This window comes from Ascaphus truei, chromosome 7 (assembly GCF_040206685.1).
Source record: "Ascaphus truei isolate aAscTru1 chromosome 7, aAscTru1.hap1, whole genome shotgun sequence".
Lineage (NCBI taxonomy): Eukaryota > Metazoa > Chordata > Amphibia > Anura > Ascaphidae > Ascaphus > Ascaphus truei.
This window is the reverse complement of record NC_134489.1, coordinates 42,904,996-42,925,989: the sequence shown is the minus strand read 5'-3', so window position 1 is coordinate 42,925,989 and position 20,994 is coordinate 42,904,996. Positions and strand designations below refer to the sequence as shown.

At 46.8% G+C, this 20,994-nt stretch overlaps 1 protein-coding gene across 3 annotated transcripts in view; it reads right to left on the bottom strand.

Annotated features, from left to right (window-relative positions):
* LOC142499123 (methanethiol oxidase-like) overlaps positions 1-18,359 on the bottom strand; it is a 52,039-nt gene extending 33,680 nt beyond the window's left edge. For 2 of the 3 annotated variants that reach the window (XM_075608053.1, XM_075608054.1), the window contains exons 1-2: positions 18,217-18,359; positions 16,028-16,081 (exon numbers count right to left, since the gene is read on the bottom strand). In XM_075608053.1, coding sequence (XP_075464168.1) covers positions 16,028-16,081; positions 18,217-18,220 — 58 coding nt within the window. In that variant the 5' untranslated portion in view covers positions 18,221-18,359. The remainder of the gene's footprint in view (positions 1-16,027; positions 16,082-18,216) is intronic. The other variant, XM_075608056.1, reaches the window with a different exon arrangement.
* Positions 18,360-20,994: the final 2,635 nt, after the last annotated feature.

The following is a 20,994-nucleotide window of genomic DNA, read 5'->3' as shown; positions in this document are numbered from 1 at the left end:
TTTGGAGAATGTGCGTTGTGTCACGCAGGTAAGACTTACCCTGACTAACCAGAGTTTGAAGGTGGTGATCTATAAATAATGACAAGTTAGAGGTGAGTGATGTGATACCTGAAATTATCGGTCTACCGGGGGGCTGTGTAATATTCTTATGTATTTTAGGGATAAAGTAAAAAATAGGTGTACGTGAAAACTTGATGTACAAAAACTCTAATTCTTGTTGTGATATTGCTCCCTCATCAAGACCCTTATTTAATAGAGTTTTAAGTTCGATTTCAAACCGACCTAAAGGATTAGTAGCAAGGGGGAGGTAAGTGGCTGTATCTCCAAGTAATCTCATTGATTCTTGTAAACAGTATTGAGTATCCATCACCACTATACCCCCCCTTTATCAGCAGGTTTTATTACAATCGATTTATTGTCTACCAATTGCTGTAATGCTGTTTTCTCTTGTATATCCATATTGTCTCTGCGAATTTTATATACTCTACTGGATTCCTCCAGTTCTCGAGTGACTACTTCAACAAATGAGTTTACCAGATGACCTTGAGCAAATTTCGGATAAAAAGTGGACTTAGGTTTAAATTTTTTTGATTGTATAGTACTAGGCTCGATGTCACTGGATTTCTGATCCGTCTGGTTGGAAATGGCATCTTTCATAAAATATTTTTTAAGTGCCAATTTGCGCGCAAATTTATGGACATCTATGTGAAGATTAAAACTATTCGGGCCACATATTGGTGCAAATGTGAGACCTTTACCTAACACTTTTTTCTCTACACAAGTGAGTGAATGTTGACTAATATTAAAAATATTCTGATAAGCTTTCTTATTAACTAATTTATTTCTATTAGCACCTCCTCTTCTTCCCCTGGTGCGCTTTTTCTTTTTTTGTAATTCATGGGGGGCTGAGGATCTAGGTGCGGTTTGATTACTTCTACCTGTGGAAAAATGTGCTCCCGTTCCTTTCTACATTCTAAAAAAGAAAAACTTGTTTTACCTCCCTGAGTTGGTAATGGGGTAAATGACACACTGTGTCACGATGAATTATGCGAATTATACGATGCGCAGATAGCATCTAAACATGAAGCTATTCTTGCAAACAACAAATATCATGTGTTCTCAGAAATAGAGTCTGAGAGCGAACCTGACAGTGTGTCATTTACCCCATTACCAACTACATGAACTAGGTGTCTTTTTAAAATAATATTTTTTTAAATAAAACTTTTTAAAATAAAACTTTTTAAAATACATTAATAAACTGATAGATTATTTATATTTATTTTTAACTCTCATAAGCATTTTTAATGAGACTTACACCCAGCATGTCATTGAATTTCTATCCCTCCACTTGTGTGCGTATTTATGTACATTTTATATACAATATGGAATGTTGCGCTGTTATACTTTATGATAGGTTTTAACATTTGAGCATTGTATGATTTCATAGCATATCCTATTGAGAGTTAAATAGTGCATTTTTTGTTTGTTAAATGTGTTAGTGTTTGTATTATTGTTTTTGTATAGTGTGTTAGGTAGGCTGTGTGTTTTACACAGTACATGACTGACAGAGGTTTAGACCAATCAAGGAAGGCATAGCGTCATTTGATTGGCTTTTATTTATTTTATTTTTCATCCAATGGTGTCTATCCTGTTAGTATATAATGACTTCATGTGCTGTGTCCAATCAACCCCTGATGAAGTGCGCATGCGCACGAAACGCGTTGGGCAGTTGGAAGAGAGTAATTGCATTGGAGCAGAGCACTACAGGAGCTTGTTCAGATACACAAGCGGGAGAAGGGAGTTTCGGACATTTGTCTCGCCCCCAGTGATGCACTTCCGGAAACGGAGTGGCAGCTGGCACCAGGAGAACCGGAGACCAACCTATGGTGACGCACATCCGGACGCAGAACCTAGGAAGTGATCGGAGCTTCCCCTGATTGCCACGAGTCTATCAGCAGCTGCTGCCGGAGTTTAATCACCGTGATCCCTGCTTGTTTACATTGGATGTCTTGTAAGTAGGATTCCGGTTTTACAAACCGGATCCGATATCTGCTCCTGGCGTTTTTTAGTTGTTCATTAAATATACTCCTTTATTATTTGTCAGCCTACTTGTCATTGTTTTGTGTTTGTCTTGTCTTGTAAGTCCTATCTGTTTGCATTTAACATTGTTGCACTATGATTGTTTTTCTTTTCTCTTTTGCATCACGTATGTAAATCCCTGCTGTGGAGCCTGAAGTTAAAGATTGGACTCTCCTCTATTGGACATTGTCACAATTCTTGGACTCCACATTTGTTCCTAATTGGACTTTAAGGCGCCGGTTTGTATTGTTGTTTTTTGTTCTTGCACTAACTGTGTTTTGGGTTAGTTTTATCTGGCAGCCTTGCCCTATATGTAATAGGTTTGGGTGCATTACTACACACCCTTTATATTGTTTATTGTTATATCATTTTTATGCATTTCACTCTAGTCTTTTAGCGCTATTCACACCACCCTTTTTTCTGTAAGTTGCTGCCTGAAGTTATGCTACACACAATAGCATATATATATAGGGGGAAAAGGGGAAACAACGGCGCAAAGAACTGTTAACTATACAATAAAAATTGAGCATAAAAAGACTGGGGGTATAAGTTTAGATTGCTGGTTGTTCTGTGACGCAATTCCGGAAGTGACGAATGCGGAACTAAGACCGTGAGATCGTGAGACGCAAGTGAAGTGCCAGCTTAGTTCTTTGCGCCGTTGTTTCTCCTTTTCCCCCTATATATATATATATATATATACATAAAAAAACATACATATGAAGGAGGCGTGGCTACGGGTATGTGGATGGAAGTGTAGTGCAGCAGCTCCAATACCCACCGGCACAAATTAGCTAATAAAAGACATTCTCGGCGCAGTTACCCTAGTTTCAAGAATAGCACCACGAGTGTGAACCTCTGCGGAACAGTCACATATCACTTTTGAGGAATTATGGCCACAACAAGGCAGAAAAATAAACGAAAAACGGACGTGCGATCATACTTCACAGGGGGAAGCAAAGCAAGGCCAGAGGAGATGCCTGCAGGCACAGACTCAGACTCGGCACCAGAGATGGAGGGGACAGAACAGACAGGGATAATAAAGAAAGAAATTGCTCGGTTGCTAGTAGATTTAAAGTCGTTCTTCAGGGGGGAAGTGGAGAGTCTCCGCAAAGACATGCTACAGATTGGCACCCGCACGAACGAGCTTGAAGAAAAAATGGAGGAAAGCTCCCGGTGCCATCGGGAAACAAATACACGGATGGGGGACCTGGAGCGCAGAGTAGCGGAGCTCGAGGACAGGCAAGAGGACAGCGAGAATCGCGACAGGCGCAATAACCTGCGCATACGGGGGATACCCGAGGAGATCCTAGATCCCGAGGCCCTGCTCAATAGGTGGATGAGCAGCATATTGCCAGGCAAAACGGAGGCTGAGCTAACAATGGATCGCTGCCATCGCGCCCTGCGTTCGCGCCCAATGCCCAACAACCCTCCCCGGGACGTGATCCTCCGCCTGCACCATTACAGAACAAAGGAGGAGATCTGTAAGATTACACGGGCTATGCCGGCGGTAACCTATGAGGGAATCACCATGGCGATTTTCCAGGATCTCTCCCCTCTTACCCTGGCGAGGCGGAGGACGCTATTCCCCATCACAAGAGCCCTACGTGACGCAGACGTCCGCTATCGCTGGGCTTTCCCTTTCGCCCTGGTGGTGATAAGAAACGGCCGCTCCCACACCATTAAACACCACTCAGAGGGGGCCGCATTCCTCAAAAAGCTGGGCATAACAGCTGCAACCACAGGCCCGGGGACCCCGGAGGCGCGTCCCCCGCGCCCGGCGGAATGGGAAAAAGTGCCCAAAACAGCGGAGCGGCGCAAAGACAGAGCGGATACAGACGCTTAGTAACATCATACAAGACGCCGCAAATCACAGTTCAAGTTATATAAGTTCCATGTTAAGTTGCTAATTGTACCCCCACTGATGAATGCTGCTCTAAGGCCCACCTCGACCTCAGAAGGTGCCCAAGGAGACCAGAGGGAGTGAATACACCCACCTGCAACAAACCCTGCAATGGTGAAGAAAACCCCCCAAAATGGCGTTACTAGCCTTACCTGGCAAAGAAGGAGAGAAAGCGCGGCAAGTATCATGGCGGCTGCTGGTTTGGCGGGACAGACTGATGATCAGAGTGCGCCCGCCTCCGGCTGCGACTGTCTCCGCCCTCGTCCGGCCCCCATCTGCCAACCCACTGCTGCGTCACTTGACAGGTTCCGGCGGCGCCGCGGAGTCCCGGATACCCGTCTCTCAGCGCGGCAAGCATCATGGCGGCGGCTGTGTTGTAGTCACAGGCAGCGTAGGCAGAGTGCGCCCGCTCCCGGCTGTGACCGTCTCCGCCCTCGTCTGGCCCCCATCTGCCGACCCACTGCTGCGTCGCCCGACAGGCTCCGGCGGAGGGGCTGTCCCACCGGAAGTGCGTCACGGGCCGGGTCCCGGCTCCCCCCGGCGGAGGCACGCGAGCTCCACTGCCGGAGAGGGGTACGGCCGCCCAGTGGACACGGAGGGGAGGCAGCTAATCTGCGGGAAGGAGTGCCGGGCAGGGAGGACACCGGAGCAGCCCCAGAACAGAGTGGGAAGGGCGCGACAAGAGTGCGAGATACCCAGGAAGCAGGGGGGGGGGAGGGGTGAAGGAGAGGGAGGCCTAGTACACAAGGCAGGAAGATGGAATCTAGCGGCCACCTAGGCAGAGGTAAGCAAGGGAGAGGACAGGCCAGTGGAGGAAGCAGGGGGGGCCACAAGCAGAATAGAAGGAGGTCCAGGGGTGCGGGGGGGGGTTCGGCTCCGTGCGTCCCCAGACTTTACAATCAGGCCAGAGCACGGCAGTTAGGCTTAGATACTAATAGACACAACTAGACATGTAGGTTAAGGGATTTAAGGGTCGCCTGAAATCAGACCCAGTTGGGGGAGGAGGTGGCTGCGCGAGGATGTTTAGCAGTAGCCGGCGGGTGGTCGGGAGTCTGTCACCAACCCTGCCCGCAGGCATGTGCTTCCACGACAGGGAGTGGGGCCCAGCCCGCGCCCCTGTTAAAGTCCCGGAATCCCATGGTCCGCAAGAGGGACTATGGTGCTGGACAGGGAGGGAGGAGTTTCCAGATGGAATGATTTACTTCCGGGCATTTACCCTGGGGCCCTCTGGGACCTCCAGGGTACTGTTTGTGTGTTTATTAAAGGCAATGGGATGGGCTGTGGGACAGGGAAGTCCTAGAGCCGATACCATGGTTCTGTTTGTTTACATGTATTTGTGTTGTTGTCTTCTCGTTGTCCCCCCTGATGTGTTTTCCCTCTGTACCACTTTCCCCCACCACATACCCTACTCCCCTGGCAGGGCGCAGAAGAAAGGCGGCGACGGATTAAAAGAGACAGGGATCGGGATCCCCACGCCATCTAGAGGACTCAGAATGGCTCAGGAAGACACCGACAGAATCAGGTCACAAATAAAGTACTATGAATAACGAGGTCCGGTGTATCTCTCACAACGTTAAGGGGTTTAACGGTCCGGCGAAGCGCAAGCTAGCTCTCAGGGATTACAAACGTCTCAAAGCCGACCTCCTCTTTCTCCAAGAGACACACTTTTCTAGGGACAGCTACCCAAAATTTTTAGACAAAGATTTCCGGGTAGTACATTTGGCATCCGCCCAAGTGAAAAAGATAGGGGTAGCGATAGCCATACACAATAGGATAGATTTCACAGTTGAGAAAAAGGTGGCAGATAAAGAGGGCAGATTTCTAATTCTGGTGGGATCAATCCACGGGAAACCGCTTACATTAGCATCAGTATACGCACCCTGTGAAACATCAACTGATTTCTTTTCCAGAAATATAAACCATATATAAGGTCTCTAAACATAGAAAAATCTGACACAGTAAACCATACACAACATAAGAAAAAAACACACAATCAATGTAAAAATAAACAGAGAGAGTATTAACAGCCCAAGGAAGTTAAGGTTAAAACTGCCAAAGAGGGCTACAATACTGCTGACAGGGGGAAACGAACACTCACACTGAGGCAGAGAAGGGGGACCTCTGATGACCGTACAGGATCCGGATCACGGCATCAAGGAAGATGGAAACAACCGCCTCTGGAGCCTCAGGCAAGCTCCGTTTCAGCCTCTCAGCAAACACGCGCAGGATGACCTGTCGTGACCTCTACGCGTTTCGCACCACGTGCTTCGTCAGTGGTGACCTCCTGACGAAGCACGTGGTGCGAAACGCGTAGAGGTCACGACAGGTCATCCTGCGCGTGTTTGCTGAGAGGCTGAAACGGAGCTTGCCTGAGGCTCCAGAGGCGGTTGTTTCCATCTTCCTTGATGCCGTGATCCGGATCCTGTACGGTCATCAGAGGTCCCCCTTCTCTGCCTCAGTGTGAGTGTTCGTTTCCCCCTGTCAGCAGTATTGTAGCCCTCTTTGGCAGTTTTAACCTTAACTTCCTTGGGCTGTTAATACTCTCTCTGTTTATTTTTACATTGATTGTGTGTTTTTTTCTTATGTTGTGTATGGTTTACTGTGTCAGATTTTTCTATGTTTAGAGACCTTATATATGGTTTATATTTCTGGGCAACTAATCCATTGAGCTGAGGAGGGGTTGGATCCCCTCAGCTGTTTATGTGTTTGTTTTAATAAATTAATACTAATTCCTTCCCTTGTGCGCTTTTGTGCATTATTTTCTTCTCTGTTTCTCAGGGTGTCCTCCCCCCCTTCGAGGGGGGATCACCTCTGAAGTGGGAGCTCCTGGGGAGACGCTCCATGCACGTGCAGCACAGGGATTAATCCTATCAAAACATCTGCAGCACGAGCGCTGAAAATCCTGCTTTTTGATTTCTTTTCCCTTTTCTTCCGAAAACTCCAAAAGGTAGCCAAGGGAAACATGATCATAGCGGGCGATTTCAACAGGACACTGAATCCCAAGTTAGACCGGTGCACGGCCGCTAGTCTCCCCCCTAAGCTCGATATTCGGCAAATCACGCAGGGATTGAAGGATTGCCAATTGGTAGATATATGGCGAGAACAGCATCCCCAAAGTAGAGATTATACCTTCTTCTCCCACCCCCATAACAGATACAGCAGGCTGGACTACTTCCTAGTATCAAACAGACTGGTCCCAGTGGTCTCCCACACAGTGATCCACGATATTTCGTGGTCCGACCATGCACCTATCGAGCTGCGGTGCACTCTAAACTTACTAGACAGACCTGGAGCAAACTGGAGGCTAAACGAGCTGTTACTAAAAATCCCAAACTTGCAGAGAGAAATTGGTGAGAGGATTAAGGATTTCTTCACTGAGAACGTGGGGAGTGTTTCTTCCGACACCACCCTATGGGAAGCCCATAAGGCGACTCTCAGAGGCTCCCTCATGTGTCTAGCTGCTAGGCGCCGGAGGGATCAGGAGAAACAGATAAAAGTCCTACAAGACAAACTAGCGACCCTATCCAAGGCGCACAAAGTATCTAGGAATCAGGACACACTGCGTGCTTTGGCAGAAACCAAACAGCAGTTGAATATAAAACTGGCCTCCCGGGCAGAAAAGGAGATGAGTTGGTCCAGACGTAGGTATTTTGAGAAAGCGAACAAGCCGGACACCCTATTAGCAAATCGACTTCAAAACAAAATTCCGAATTATCATATACAAACTATTCGCACACAAGGGGGTGAGCTTACTTCTAATCCTAAGCGGATCGTGGCAGAGTTCAAAAGCTACTACGAGACGCTATACGATGGGGGTAAGGTCATACACAATCAAAAGACGAGGGATAATCTCGGGGAATTCTTAAAAGAAGCCAAATTACCGACCTTGAGCAGGGTGGAGAAAGAAGCGTTACAGACGGACTTCTCTTTAGAAGAGTTAACGGTAGTTGTAAAGTCACTTAAGCCTGCCAAAGCGCCCGGCCCAGATGGCTTCTCCAACTTATACTATAAAAAATACCTGAAAATTTTAGCCCCACATCTATTGAAGCTATTTAACTCTATACTACACGGGGCCTCGTTCCCAGCTCAGATGCTTCAGGCGTCAATCTCCCTGATCCATAAACCTGGTAAGGACCCGGCAGACTGTAAGAGCTACCGGCCCATCTCGCTGATTAATACGGATGTAAAAATTTTCTCCAAATTACTAGCTAATAGAGTGGGTATCGTCCTTCCCAGGTTAGTTCATCCAGATCAGGTGGGGTTCATCGGAGGAAGGCAAGTGGCGGACAATACCAGACGGATAATAGATTTGGTGGATTTGGCACAGAAACAGAATATCCCGTCAATGGTACTAAGTCTGGACGCGGAGAAAGCCTTCGATCGAATCGATTGGCCCTATTTGAGAGGGACGCTTGGGGCATTTGGCTTTGAGGGACGCCTCTTGGAGGCCATCATGGCCCTCTACGAGGGGCCAACGGCAAGGGTGAGACACCAGGGATTCCCATCAGAGCAATTTCAAATTAATAGTGGCACATGCCAGGGATGCCCGCTGTCCCCTTTGTTGTTCGCCCTCTGCGTGGAACCCTTGGCGGCACATATCAGAAACAACCCGGATATTACGGGCATAGCTGTAAAAGGGCAGTCACACAAAGTGGCGCTCTACGCAGATGATGTGATCCTGACATTATCACAGCCTCTCACCTCCCTGCCCAATGTCTTCTCAATTCTGGGGACCTTTAAACAAATTTCTGGGTTCAAAATTAATCAGGCCAAATCGGAAGCCCTCAATATAAATTTACCCAAACCAGTAGAAAAACTAATTGGACTCAATTTTAATTTTAAATGGCAACCCTCTATGATTAAGTATTTAGGGGTATATATCACGAAAGAATATAAGGCTTTATATAAAGCAAATTATCCCAGGTTGTTTCGGACTCTCCGTGAGGATCTCCGGAGATGGGCGGAGTACAGTATCTCGTGGATAGGCCGTATTCATAGTGTGAGGATGAATCTCCTGCCACGAGTGCTGTACCTTTTTCAGGCCCTCCCGATCCCCCTGATACAAGAAGATATCCTCTCGCTTCAGTCCTTAATAACAAAGTTTATCTGGAATAAGAAAAACCCACGAATTAACAAAGCGATCTTGAGGAGGCCGACCTTAAGAGGAGGGTTGGGGGTGCCATGCTTGTTCGCCTACTACAAAGCAGCCCAATTGAGCCAGATTGTGCAGTGGCACACAGACCCGAACCTTCGGAGGTGGGTAGCGCTAGAAAAAACATGCTGCACACCAATAGATATTAGGAACCTAATTTGGTTGCCCAAAAAAAGTCGGGCCGTTATGCGGACTCCGCTGCAGACCATGGTCAACTCCTTGAAAGTCTGGGACGCGGTTAAGTTCAAGTGCCATCTCACATCCCTGAACTCTCTGATGACTCCCATATGGGGGAACCCAAACTTTGCTCCAGGTATGGATAGCTCCACTTTCTCAAAATGGATTCAAGCAGGGTATCTCCGCCTAAAAGATCTGGAGGGCAGGCAACATATAAAAACATTTGATCACATTAAAGAGGAGAACAATTTACCAAACACTGAATTCTTTAGATACCTCCAGATCAGGGCCTTCTACAATGAAGCCCCAACTCGGCCTCGGAGAACAAATTTTGAGCAGCTCTGTTCAAGAGATTCGGACACAAGGGGACTAACATCTAGAATGTACAGGGAAGTAGTGTGCCCGAAGACGGACGACCAACCCAAACTTGCCTACATGAGACAGTGGGAAGCAGATATGGGAGAGACATTAGAAGACGAAGACTGGGATAAGATCCTGCAGATGGCGGCCAAAAGCTCCATCTGCACCACATTAAAGGAGAACGCATATAAAGTCCTGATGAGGTGGTATTACACGCCCGCCAAATTATCTAAATTTGTCAAAGGCTACTCTCCGCTCTGCCCCAAGCAGTGCGAAGAGAGAGCGGACTTATTCCATATGCTGTGGTCTTGTACGAAGGTAAACCCGCTTTGGGAGGAGATTAAAGATTGGCTTCAGAGACTGCTAGAAGTGGAAATCCCCTTAGACCCGTGGCTGTTCCTATTGGGCAGACGAGTCATAGGGCTATCTAATGCCACACATAAATTGATCACACATCTGGCTACAGCCACCAGATGCGAGATTGCAGCAGTATGGAAACAACCAGAGATTCCAATTATCCCCAAGATTAGAAATAGAATTTGGTTTGTCTGCCGGATGGAACAGTTGACGAGTTTGGTTAACGACACCGGCTCAAATTTTCTAAAAGTCTGGGAGCCCTGGCTGGCACAGACAGACATCCCGGGAATAGATATCACCACAATCCTGCAATAATAGGCGGTAAATGCGTTCTCCGGTAATGAAAGGGATCCACGACAACATAGAGACAGAAAACACGAAGAAGGAGCGGGATCCAGGGCAGAATAGGCCCCTAGTGTAAGAGGCAGCCAAAGAGGTAACAGCAGGAGAGAGTGGGTCAATGTTCTCGGAGAAAGAGGTCTACACTAAAATACACGCACGGCGCCCGAACGGAAGATGATAGGTGGAACACCCTTCCGAGCCCTACCACCCCCCCCCTCCCTTCCCCCCCCTCCCCTCCCTACTACATAGTTAGTGTGTCTTGTCCCCCGGTTCGTCTTGTAAGTCCAGTAAGTCAAGTTTTTGGTTAATTATGTAAAAAAGAAAGTACTAAAGGCGGTGATGTCACTGTAGACAATGGATGGTGTTACCATGTAAGATGTATTTCACCCAATAAAATCAAAGTTATAAAAAAAAAAAAAAACATACATATACAAAATACCCCAACCCCCCCCATACATATAAAAAAATACCCCAACCCCCCCAATACATATAAAAAAATACCCCAACCCCCCAATACATTTATAAAAATACCCCTACCCCCCAATACATATAAAAAAATACCCCAACCCGCCAATACATATAAAAAAATACCCCAACCCCCCCAATACATATAAAAAAATACCCCAACCCCCCCAATACATATATAATAATACCCCAACCCCCCAATACATATATAAAAATACCCCAACCCCCCAATACATATATAAAAATACCCCAACCCTCCCAATACATATATAAAAATACCCCAACCCTCCCAATACATATATATATATATATATATATCAGACTTACCTTGGTGGCTGCAGAGGGGGAGCGTGCCGGTGGGTCGCGGGGGGTTGGCGGTGCTGGGGGCGACGACTGCGGGGGGGGTGGCGGTGCTTGGGGCGATGACTGCAGGGGGGTGGTGGCGACTGCGGGGGGGGCCCCAATGCTGCGACGGGTGGCGGTGCTGAGAGGGAGGGGGGGGTGTGTGGCAGGACTGCAGGAGGGCCCGGTGCTACATTGGGTGGCGGGACTGCAGGGGCAGTCTGGACGGTGCAGCGGGGGGGGGGGGTGGCGGGACGGCCCGGAGCAGCGGTGGCGGGACGAAGTGCTGCGGGGGCGGGACAGCCCGGTGCGGCGGTGGGGTTTGTGGCGGGATGGCCCGGGTGCTGGTAGTGCGATTGTCCAGGGGGGGAGGGGGGGCCCGCTGCAGGCACCTGTGCGGCGCCACGATGCTGCTCCTGCCCACGCCGGAAGCTCACTTACTTCCGGCGCCGCAAACAGGAGGACTGGTGCTGGGATCCGCGTTTTTTTTTTTAAAATTAAATTAACAGCCACGGCCACGCAGGCCGGGCCCCCCTGACCCACGGGGCCCGGGACGCCAGTGCCCTTTGTCCCCCCGCTGTTGGCGGCCCTGCACACACACACACACAGTGACAGACACACACACACAGTGACAGACACACACACACAGTGACAGACACACTCACACACACAGTGACACACACACACACACAGTGACAGACACTTACACAGTGACACCCCCCCTTCTCCCCACCCCTGCCTTCCCCTGACCCCCCGCCCCTGCCTTCCCCTCACGCCGCCTCCCGTCTTCCGCTTCTGCCTTTCACCCACCCTCCGCCTCACACCCCTGCGCCCCACAGCCTGCCACCTCTCACCCACTCGACACACACCCACCGCCTCTCACCTACCCGACACACGCCTGCCGCCTCCCGCCCCTACGCACCGACATCACTGACCAGCCGTCGCACCCACTCACCATCCACCCGCCGCCTAAACTCACACCCGCCACACTCACACCCCTACGCACCGACATCACTGACCAGTCGCCGCCTGCACTCACCAGACACCCGCCGCCTCACACCCTAGCGGGATCCCCACACACAGCCAGCACTCACTACCCACCCGCCACCCGTACTGAACACCCACCCGCCGCCTCACACCCGCTCACACTATAGCGGGACTCACGCCTCACATTTTACATCATTTATGTCACCAAAATATACATTGTACTGTGGTGTGTTTACAATAAACCAGTTTTAAACAAAATAAGAAAGAAAGCACAAATGCGCACCAGGGATTAGTTCACCTTAAAGACACCACTATGGTTTTACAAATGTTAGATGGTTTTGTTTGGAAAGAAAATGATAGATTAGCCACTTTAGATGTCCAGGCACTATATACTAGTATCCCCCACCAAAAAGGAATAGAAGCTATTAGACACTTTCTTATGACACCACAAACACTACCCATTACACACGTTGAATTTATTTTATCTTCAATTAAGTTCATCCTTGGTCACAATTATTTTTTGTTTGATTCCTTATATTTGTTACAAATCTTGGGGACAGCGATGGGCACAACATTTGCCCCATCGTTTGCAAATTTTTTATATGGGACAGTGGGAGTCTTTGGCGATCTTTCGGTGTACTCCTCCGCAGCTTAAGCTGTGGAGGAGATATATCGATGATATTATTATTGTGTGGGAAGGGACAGAGGATTCTTACCTTGACTTTGTTGCACTTCTGAATAAGAATGAATTTAATTTAAAATTTAGTGGTGAAAATAGCACAGTCAACATTCATTATCTTGATTTAGAGATTTACATTGAGGCTAGTACTGTGCATACAAAAACGCACTTTGAGGCCACCAACGTTAACTCGTATTTGGACCCATTTAGTTGTCATGATAAGAGATGGGTCCAAAATATCCCATTCAATCAATTTCTCAGGTTGAAGAGAAATGATTCTAAGGCTGAGGAATTTAAAGAACAATCTTCATTCCTGAAAAAAAGATTCCTTGATAAAGAATATGATAGTTATCTAATAAATTCCTCGCTTAAAAAGCTGGAAAAAATTCCAAGGAAATCTTTGATGAAATATCATCATAAAAAGGATGATAAGAGAAAAAATCAAATCCCAGCCTTTATTACTAAATTTAGTGATATGCACTATAATGTTAGAAAAATTCTGCAAAAACATTGGGGCATACTTAAAGCAGATCCCATTGTGGGCACCCAATTAAAGTACAAGCCTGGGATAGTGTTTAAACGTGCACCTAATCTTAAACATATGTTGGCCCCGAGTCACATCTCCAGAGAAGTAACTGCATCTGGAGACATTAAAACACGCTTGGGAATTAAGGGCACATATAAATGTGGAAAGTGTAAGGCATGTAAACATGTTTGTCAAGGGAAAAAAGTCACGTCAGGTGTCACTAAAACTGTGTACAATATAAAAAGTTTTATTAATTGTCAAACGACGCATGTGGTCTATTTCTTACAGTGTAGCTGCAATTTGCAGTACATTGGTAAGACCAAAAGACCACTAAAAATGCGTATGTTAGAACACCTGAGAAATGTGAAAAACATACCAAAAATAATAGCTAAAGGTATGCCTCTCACTCCCCTTTTAAAACATTTCAAAGATGTGCACAATAATGACCCAGGCTGTATCATATTCAAGGGACTTGAAAGTGTATCACTTAATAGTAGATAGGGAAATAGAGAAAATCATTTATTAAAACGTGAGCAATTTTGGATATATGAAATGTTAACTAGACATCCTACTGGTTTCAATGAATTGATTGAATTAACTCCTTTTTTAAGATGATGTTTAATGGGTTTATTTTAACTCAATTTTGTATTAGAGATTTATACATGAATACTCATTTTCTCTTTCTTTTTCTTCCCCCCCCTTCCCTTTTTTTTAATATATATAACAGTATTATGTTTTGCTTAAATTCCATTATTGCCTATATGTATCAATTTAAGGCATATACATAATACTAGAGGTCATATATATATATATATTTTCCTTATTATAAGGGTTTTGTTGTGAATGGTATGTTTTATAATATATGAGCGATTTATGTACCTTTTGTATGAGCTGTATAACACTCAGTTGCTTATTATCTACCTTATCTTTATTATTTGTATTGAGTAAGAGGTTTCTTTTACGATCGCAACAATTAGGCATATCAACGGTGTCAGTTTCGGGGCCGTCCCATCTGACTGTGTGCCGCCTATAAATGCGCGCGGATGACGTTGTACGTGACCTCCTGACGAAGCACGTGGTGCGAAACGCGTAGAGGTCACGACAGGTCATCCTGCGCGTGTTTCCTGACAAGCTGAGACGGAGCCTGCAAGAGGCACAAGCGGTGTGTTCCATCTTCACGGTGCCGAGATCCGGATCCTTTGCGGTCACCGTGAACCCGCATTTTGCCTTAGTATAAGTGTCCGTCTCCCCTTGCCAGTTGTTCATTATTCTATGGCGGTTTCATTCCAAATCGTTAGATAGAATTTGCATTTATTTGTTTTATATTTTCCATGTATTTTATTGTGGTTGTTTGCTGTGCCACTTAGAGCTTAGGTAGCATTGGAGGTACTCTCTAATAATACTGAGTTTTTAGCTGTTTAGCATTTGTAGCTGAGGTGGGGTTGGATCCTCTCAGTACTCGTGTATTTTTTAATAAATTACCATCAACTAATCCCTGGTGCGCATTTGTGCATTCTTTCTTATTTTGTTTTTCAGGGTGCCATCCCCCCTTCTCTAGGGGGGACCACCTTGAAGTAGGAGCCTTTGGGGAGACGCTCCATGCGCGTGCTGCAAAGGGATTGTCCACATTTTACTACAGCACGAGCGCTGAATATCCTGCTTTTCCAGTTTTAAACAACATTGTATTACATTTTCTTCCATGTTTCTTTTCAACATTATTATACAACCTTTCCACCAAATAGTCATCCTATTGTTCCCCTATTTATATATAATACTACCTATTACGGATTTACATCCCGGGCAACGCCGGGTATATCAGCTAGTATGTATGTATGTATGTATGTGTATATATGTAGCACTGTTCCCTCCCCCTCTGGGAGATTGCACAGCCTATCATACGTGTATATGGTGCACTACCTGTTTTGAACAGGAGATCTTGAGCTGTCTGCGGTATTGTGGAGACCAGGACAGGCTTGGGTTCTTATAGTGAAGTTCTTCTTGGGTGCTCAGTGCCTCCAGCTGTAGTGGGCTCCAGGGTGTTCTGGAAATTAGCCCCCACTACTGCGTTATTCTCCCTCCTGCCCAAGGACTGACACTCAGACAGGAGTGTAATGAACAAGGAGCTTTATTGTAGCGCTTCCACTGCATTTCTTACATACAGTGAATGCATATCCAGAGGACTTCCGATCCCTAGTCTAGATGATGCATACCCCGGTTGTAGGGGGCAATGAGTCTGATGTTCCCCAGGCCTACACCTGTGGTGGGCCAGCTCATCCTCGCAATGGGAGAGTCTGACAGCCCATACTTTCTCCTCTCCAGAGCACGACTGAATACATTTTGGCTCTACCTCTTCCTCGGGATTAGGAGCGGGCCCATGGACTGTACCTATCCCTGATAGGCTACACACAGGCCATGAGTCATCACCGCACTCCTGTCCATCAAAGGAGGAGCACAAGCGGGGTAAAGAGCCCACAGATTAACCTGCTAATGCCCTGAACTTAGTAGGGACTTGTATAACATATATACTATGGGGAAAGAGAGGTACTATGGGACATACCCTGGTACACCTACATAAAAATATATCTCATCTCCAGCCCCTGTCGTTCCCCTGCTGGGTGAAGGCCCATTAATTAGTCGCATTACTCAGGGACACAGTGTTACCTTTCATGGCATCCAGAGGTGTCTTGTATCCAGGACCACATGTTCCACACTTGGCTAAAAATGAGAAGAGACACAAACGTAAGCCCAGAATCTGAGATACACCCAGGGGTGTCTGCAAAGAATACACCCATTGCAGAGCCCCCAGGGCAGATCCCTGGGTATCCGCAGCGATGCCAGAGCACAGATTACAATGTTTGGTTAAATTGCCCTATGGCTGTAATTCTGATCTTCCAAGTAAAGCTTTACCTGTGTGTGTTTGTTTGTTTGTGTGTGTGTGTGTGTGTGTGTATGTGTAATATATATACTTAGAAAGAATTTAATCAAACAAGCACAAGGGGTCAGTACATGTATGTATGTATGTATGTATGTATGTATGTATGTATGTATGTATGTGTATGTATGTTTATGTTTGAGATAGCCATTCATATATTATTATTATTTTGTTATTAAATAACTGTATAAATTGGTATAAGAACAGATCGCACATGAATCATTTTGACAGCAGAGAATGTTCAGTGGCCATTGTTACACAGGAAAGTATTTTCAGTAACAGAAGCGAGGTGTGGTTAGATTTCCGTACAGCTGTCTGGGGTTATCTGGGGAAACGCCAGCAAGGGGCATTGAGGTGCTACAAACAAACGTTGGTAAGATGATGCAATCATGTCTGATAATAACTGGAGCAGTCCTTTATATGTACGATAAGGAGGTGTGACATCACGTTACATGGACAGGAGCTGGGGATGGTTCTGGAAGAAACACATGTAAAGCGATGTTCGGTCATAGTGCTGGGACTAGGAGGGCTGACTAAGGACCATGTTCTGTATACTAGACTGACAGATTGGTTAGATAAAATGCAGGTATACACTGCTCTGCACTGACACGATCACAGAAAGCGGTGCAGTGACACAGTGAAACATGCCAGCACCAGGAGGTCCACTTGTTCATTTAATACACCCCTAACCCACAATGATATAAAGAGCCGGGGGCGCACGAAGAGAAACTCACAGGGGTACATTTACTCCCCAAATAAGATCCAATTAATAGAAAAAGTTGCATAATACAGAAAAAAGCTCTACTATGGCTTAACTCAATTTTCCAGGAAATCTCGTCTTGTACCAAAACTACCTGTAATTCCCCTTCCCATATACACATACCATAACTACCTGTAATTCCCCTGCCCATATACACATAACATAACTACCTGTAATTCCCCTGCCCATATACACATACCATAACTACCTGTAATTCTCCTGCCCATATACACATACCATAACTACCTGTAAATCTCCTGCCCATATACACATACCAAAACTACCTGTAATTCCCCTGCCCATATACACATACCATAATTACCTGTAATTCCCTGCCCATATACACATACCAAAACGACTTGTAATTCCCCTGTCCATATACACATACCAAAACTACCTGTAATTCCCCTGTCCATATACACATACCATAACTACCTGTAATTCCCCTGCCCATATACACATACCATAACTACCTGTAATTCCCCTGCCCATATACACATACCATAACTACCTGTAATTCCCCTGCCCATATACACATACTATAACTACCTGTAATTCCCCAGCCAATATACACATACCATAACTACCTGTAATTCACCTGCCCATATACACATACCATAACTACCTGTAATCCCCCTGCCCATATACACATACCATAACTACCTGTAATCCCCCTGCCCATATACACATACCATAACTACCTGTAATTCCCCTGCCCATATACACATACCATAACTACCTGTAATTCTCCTGCCCATATACACATACCAAAACTACCTGTAATTCTCCTGCCCATATACACATACTATAACTACCTGTAATTCTCCTGTCCATATACACATACCATAACTACCTGTAATTCTCCTGCCCATATACACATACCAAAACTACCTGTAATTCTCCTGCCCATATACACATACCATAACTACCTGTAATTCCCCTGCCCATATACACATACCATAACTACCTGTAATTCCCCTGCCCATATACACATACCGCAGTGTACAGTATGTGCTCCTACCCTCCTGCCCCTAGCCGTCTGTGTGGGGGGTATTAATAGGGTTTTGCGAATGGTAGGTGGGTGTATGTATATTTGGGGTGCATTGGGGGGGTGGGCTCCTGTTGCTGTCACACGCTTGTGGTACCCTGATCTCTCACCCATTCTGCGCTGTCTCTTGTAGTCTCTCCAGGTGTCTCTGCTCCTGTTCTCCTCTCTCTGGTGAGACTCTGCCCTGGGACAGAGCCTCTTACATACCCCAGGGAAAATGTTTAATATGTATATATTACAAAATAAACAGCATGTGGCCACCGTCAATGTGTACAGATCCTTTCATGTCTATGTGAATCAGGAGCTGTAATTGTCATCTTTACATAAATATGCTGGATTTTGACATGTCCAAACTGTCACCTGCTTGTCCCTCTCTCCCGCAGCCGGGATCAGCGTGTGTCCCACGGGAAAAGAAACACACGTGGATCTGTCCCATGCATGGGGACCCAGACAGCCCAGGTACAATGCATGTGCAGTATCTGCAATACACAATGCATGTGCAGTATCTGCAATACACAATGCATGTGCAGTATCTGCAATACACAATGCATGTGCAGTATCTGCAATACACAATGCATGTGCAGTATCTGCAATACACAATGCATACGTGTAGGACTATTTGTTTTCTTATATAGCACAGTGTACACAGCGCTGTACATAGAATGCTGCAGGTGCAATGAGTCCCTGCCCCGCAGAGCTTACAATCTATGTTTGTTACCTGAGACACAGGGAGATACGGTGACATGTGCAAGGAGCTGACAGCGGGATTGGATCCAGGCTCCCCCAGCCTCACCCTCCCTGTCCTTGTTATCAGAGTCAGCGCCTGTCAGGGGTCAGGGTTGATTAGACTACTAGGGATCGTTATCACCAGGCAGGAAGCAAGGGTTACTAAACCTAAGCTTATCTGGCCATAACCAGCAGGACACAACAATAAGCCCACAAAACAGGGGCGCGCGGACTCCTAGCTCGCTGAGTGCCGGGCGTGCTTACCCTGGCTGCCGCAGCAGTCCGTCACAGGTTTCCAGTCTGCGGGAGTCCATGGCTGTGGAACCGGGCTGGAGTTGTCCTGCCGGGTAAGCCATTGGAGTTGCCATGTTGGTGACCTTCCAAGTAAGGACAGACAAGTACAGACAGAGCCAGGGTCTGCTGGAGGAGGTAACGATAGGCCGCTGTTGTATGTTAGCGGGGGCCGAGTAGTGAATGAGGTCACCACCCTCGCCCCCGCTCTGGTTTGGGAGAACAGAATGGGGTGATTGTGGAGCGCCTTACGCAAGTTAAACTTACCCAGGTGTCTGCTTCTGTGAGGGGTAGAGTTCTGCCCTGCTGGGAGGGCACATTAACTCCTGTGGAGGAGGAACAGGCCCACCAGAACTATTTGGACTCTATTGACGACAGAATGTTCCACAGCGAGGATATGCCGCGGGACACGGCCCTGGCGGAAACAACCAAAAAGGACTCTTTGGTTTGGGTTCCTCCTGGGGTGCCTCAAGAATCCGACCCGGCTGTGTCCGGGACAGAGCAGGACACTTGGCGATACGAGTGTTCATGTGCGCAGTGTGAAATGTGACGTGCAAAACAATCACCAATAGTGAAAATAATCATAAATTTCAGTATAAACAAGTGAAACATTGAATTATTAGCAGTGATAGCGACTATAATCCACAATAGGACAAGTGAGTGTTTAAAAGTGGGACACTATATACTAACTGAAGTGTATGCAGCACCCTTGGGGTATGCTAAAATTTGTCCCTTGGTAGTCCTGTTCCCTACAGGGAGTTAAGGGGTTAAATCACTGTTAAGCACTAGTGTGCATTTTCCATGTAACATATTTTATGTGTCAGTTTAAAGGATAGGTGCCTAGCCATGCCTTGCTTCTGTGCCCTGCTGCGCAAACTGGGGTGGCGCGGAGTTTACAGAGGCCCCGTGTTGTTTGTTTTTCCCCTTATGCACACGTGGTGGAGTAGACTTTGGTCACAGAGTAGGTACCTTGTGTGGGTCACCCTCTGTCGCAGTCCCCCCAGTCAACCTGTGGCATTGTGGCTTTACATCAGTCTGGGTCTTAGTTGGTGTCCGTGGGATGAACCCTCTGGCGGGTTCCAGGGTCCGCTGCATCTTGGAAAAGAGGATCTGGTTTCCTGGTATCCCTCTGGAGCACAGTGTCTGTGCTAGAGAGACGTTTCCTGGGGATCTCTCTGGCAGCACAGTGTCTGTGCTAGAGAGACGTTTCCTGGGGATCTCTCCGGCAGCACAGTGTCTGTGCTAGAGACGTTTCCTGGGGATCTCTCTGGCAGCACAGTGTCTGTGCTAGAGAGACGTTTCCTGGGGATCTCTCTGGCAGCACAGTGTCTGTGCTAGAGAGACGTTTCCTGGGGATCTCTCTGGCAGCACAGTGTCTGTGCTAGAGAGACGTTTCCTGGGGATCACTCTGGCAGCACAGTGTCTGTGCTAGAGAGACGTTTCCTGGGGATCACTCTGGCAGCACAGTGTCTGTGCTAGAGAGACGTTTCCTGGGGATCTCTCTGGCAGTACAAAGAAGAAGAAGCAGGCACACGGTCTTACTCAAAAGGAGGTTTAATATGCCTTTTGAGTAAGACCGTGTGCCTGCTTCTTCTTCTTTGTACTGGAACATTTGGGACTACAGGGGCTCCCCAGGACCAGCGCACCGGCAGCTAAGTACCCCACCTCTATTACCATTGATATTGTGTGCGTGTCTCATCCTCTGTCTATGATCTCTCTGGCAGCACAGTGTCTGTGCTAGAGAGACGTTTCCTGGGGATCACTCTGGCAGCACAGTGTCTGTGCTAGAGCTAATTCCTGGGGATCTCTCTGGCAGCACAGTGTCTGTGCTAGAGAGAAGTTTCCTGGGGATCACTCTGGCAGCACAGTGT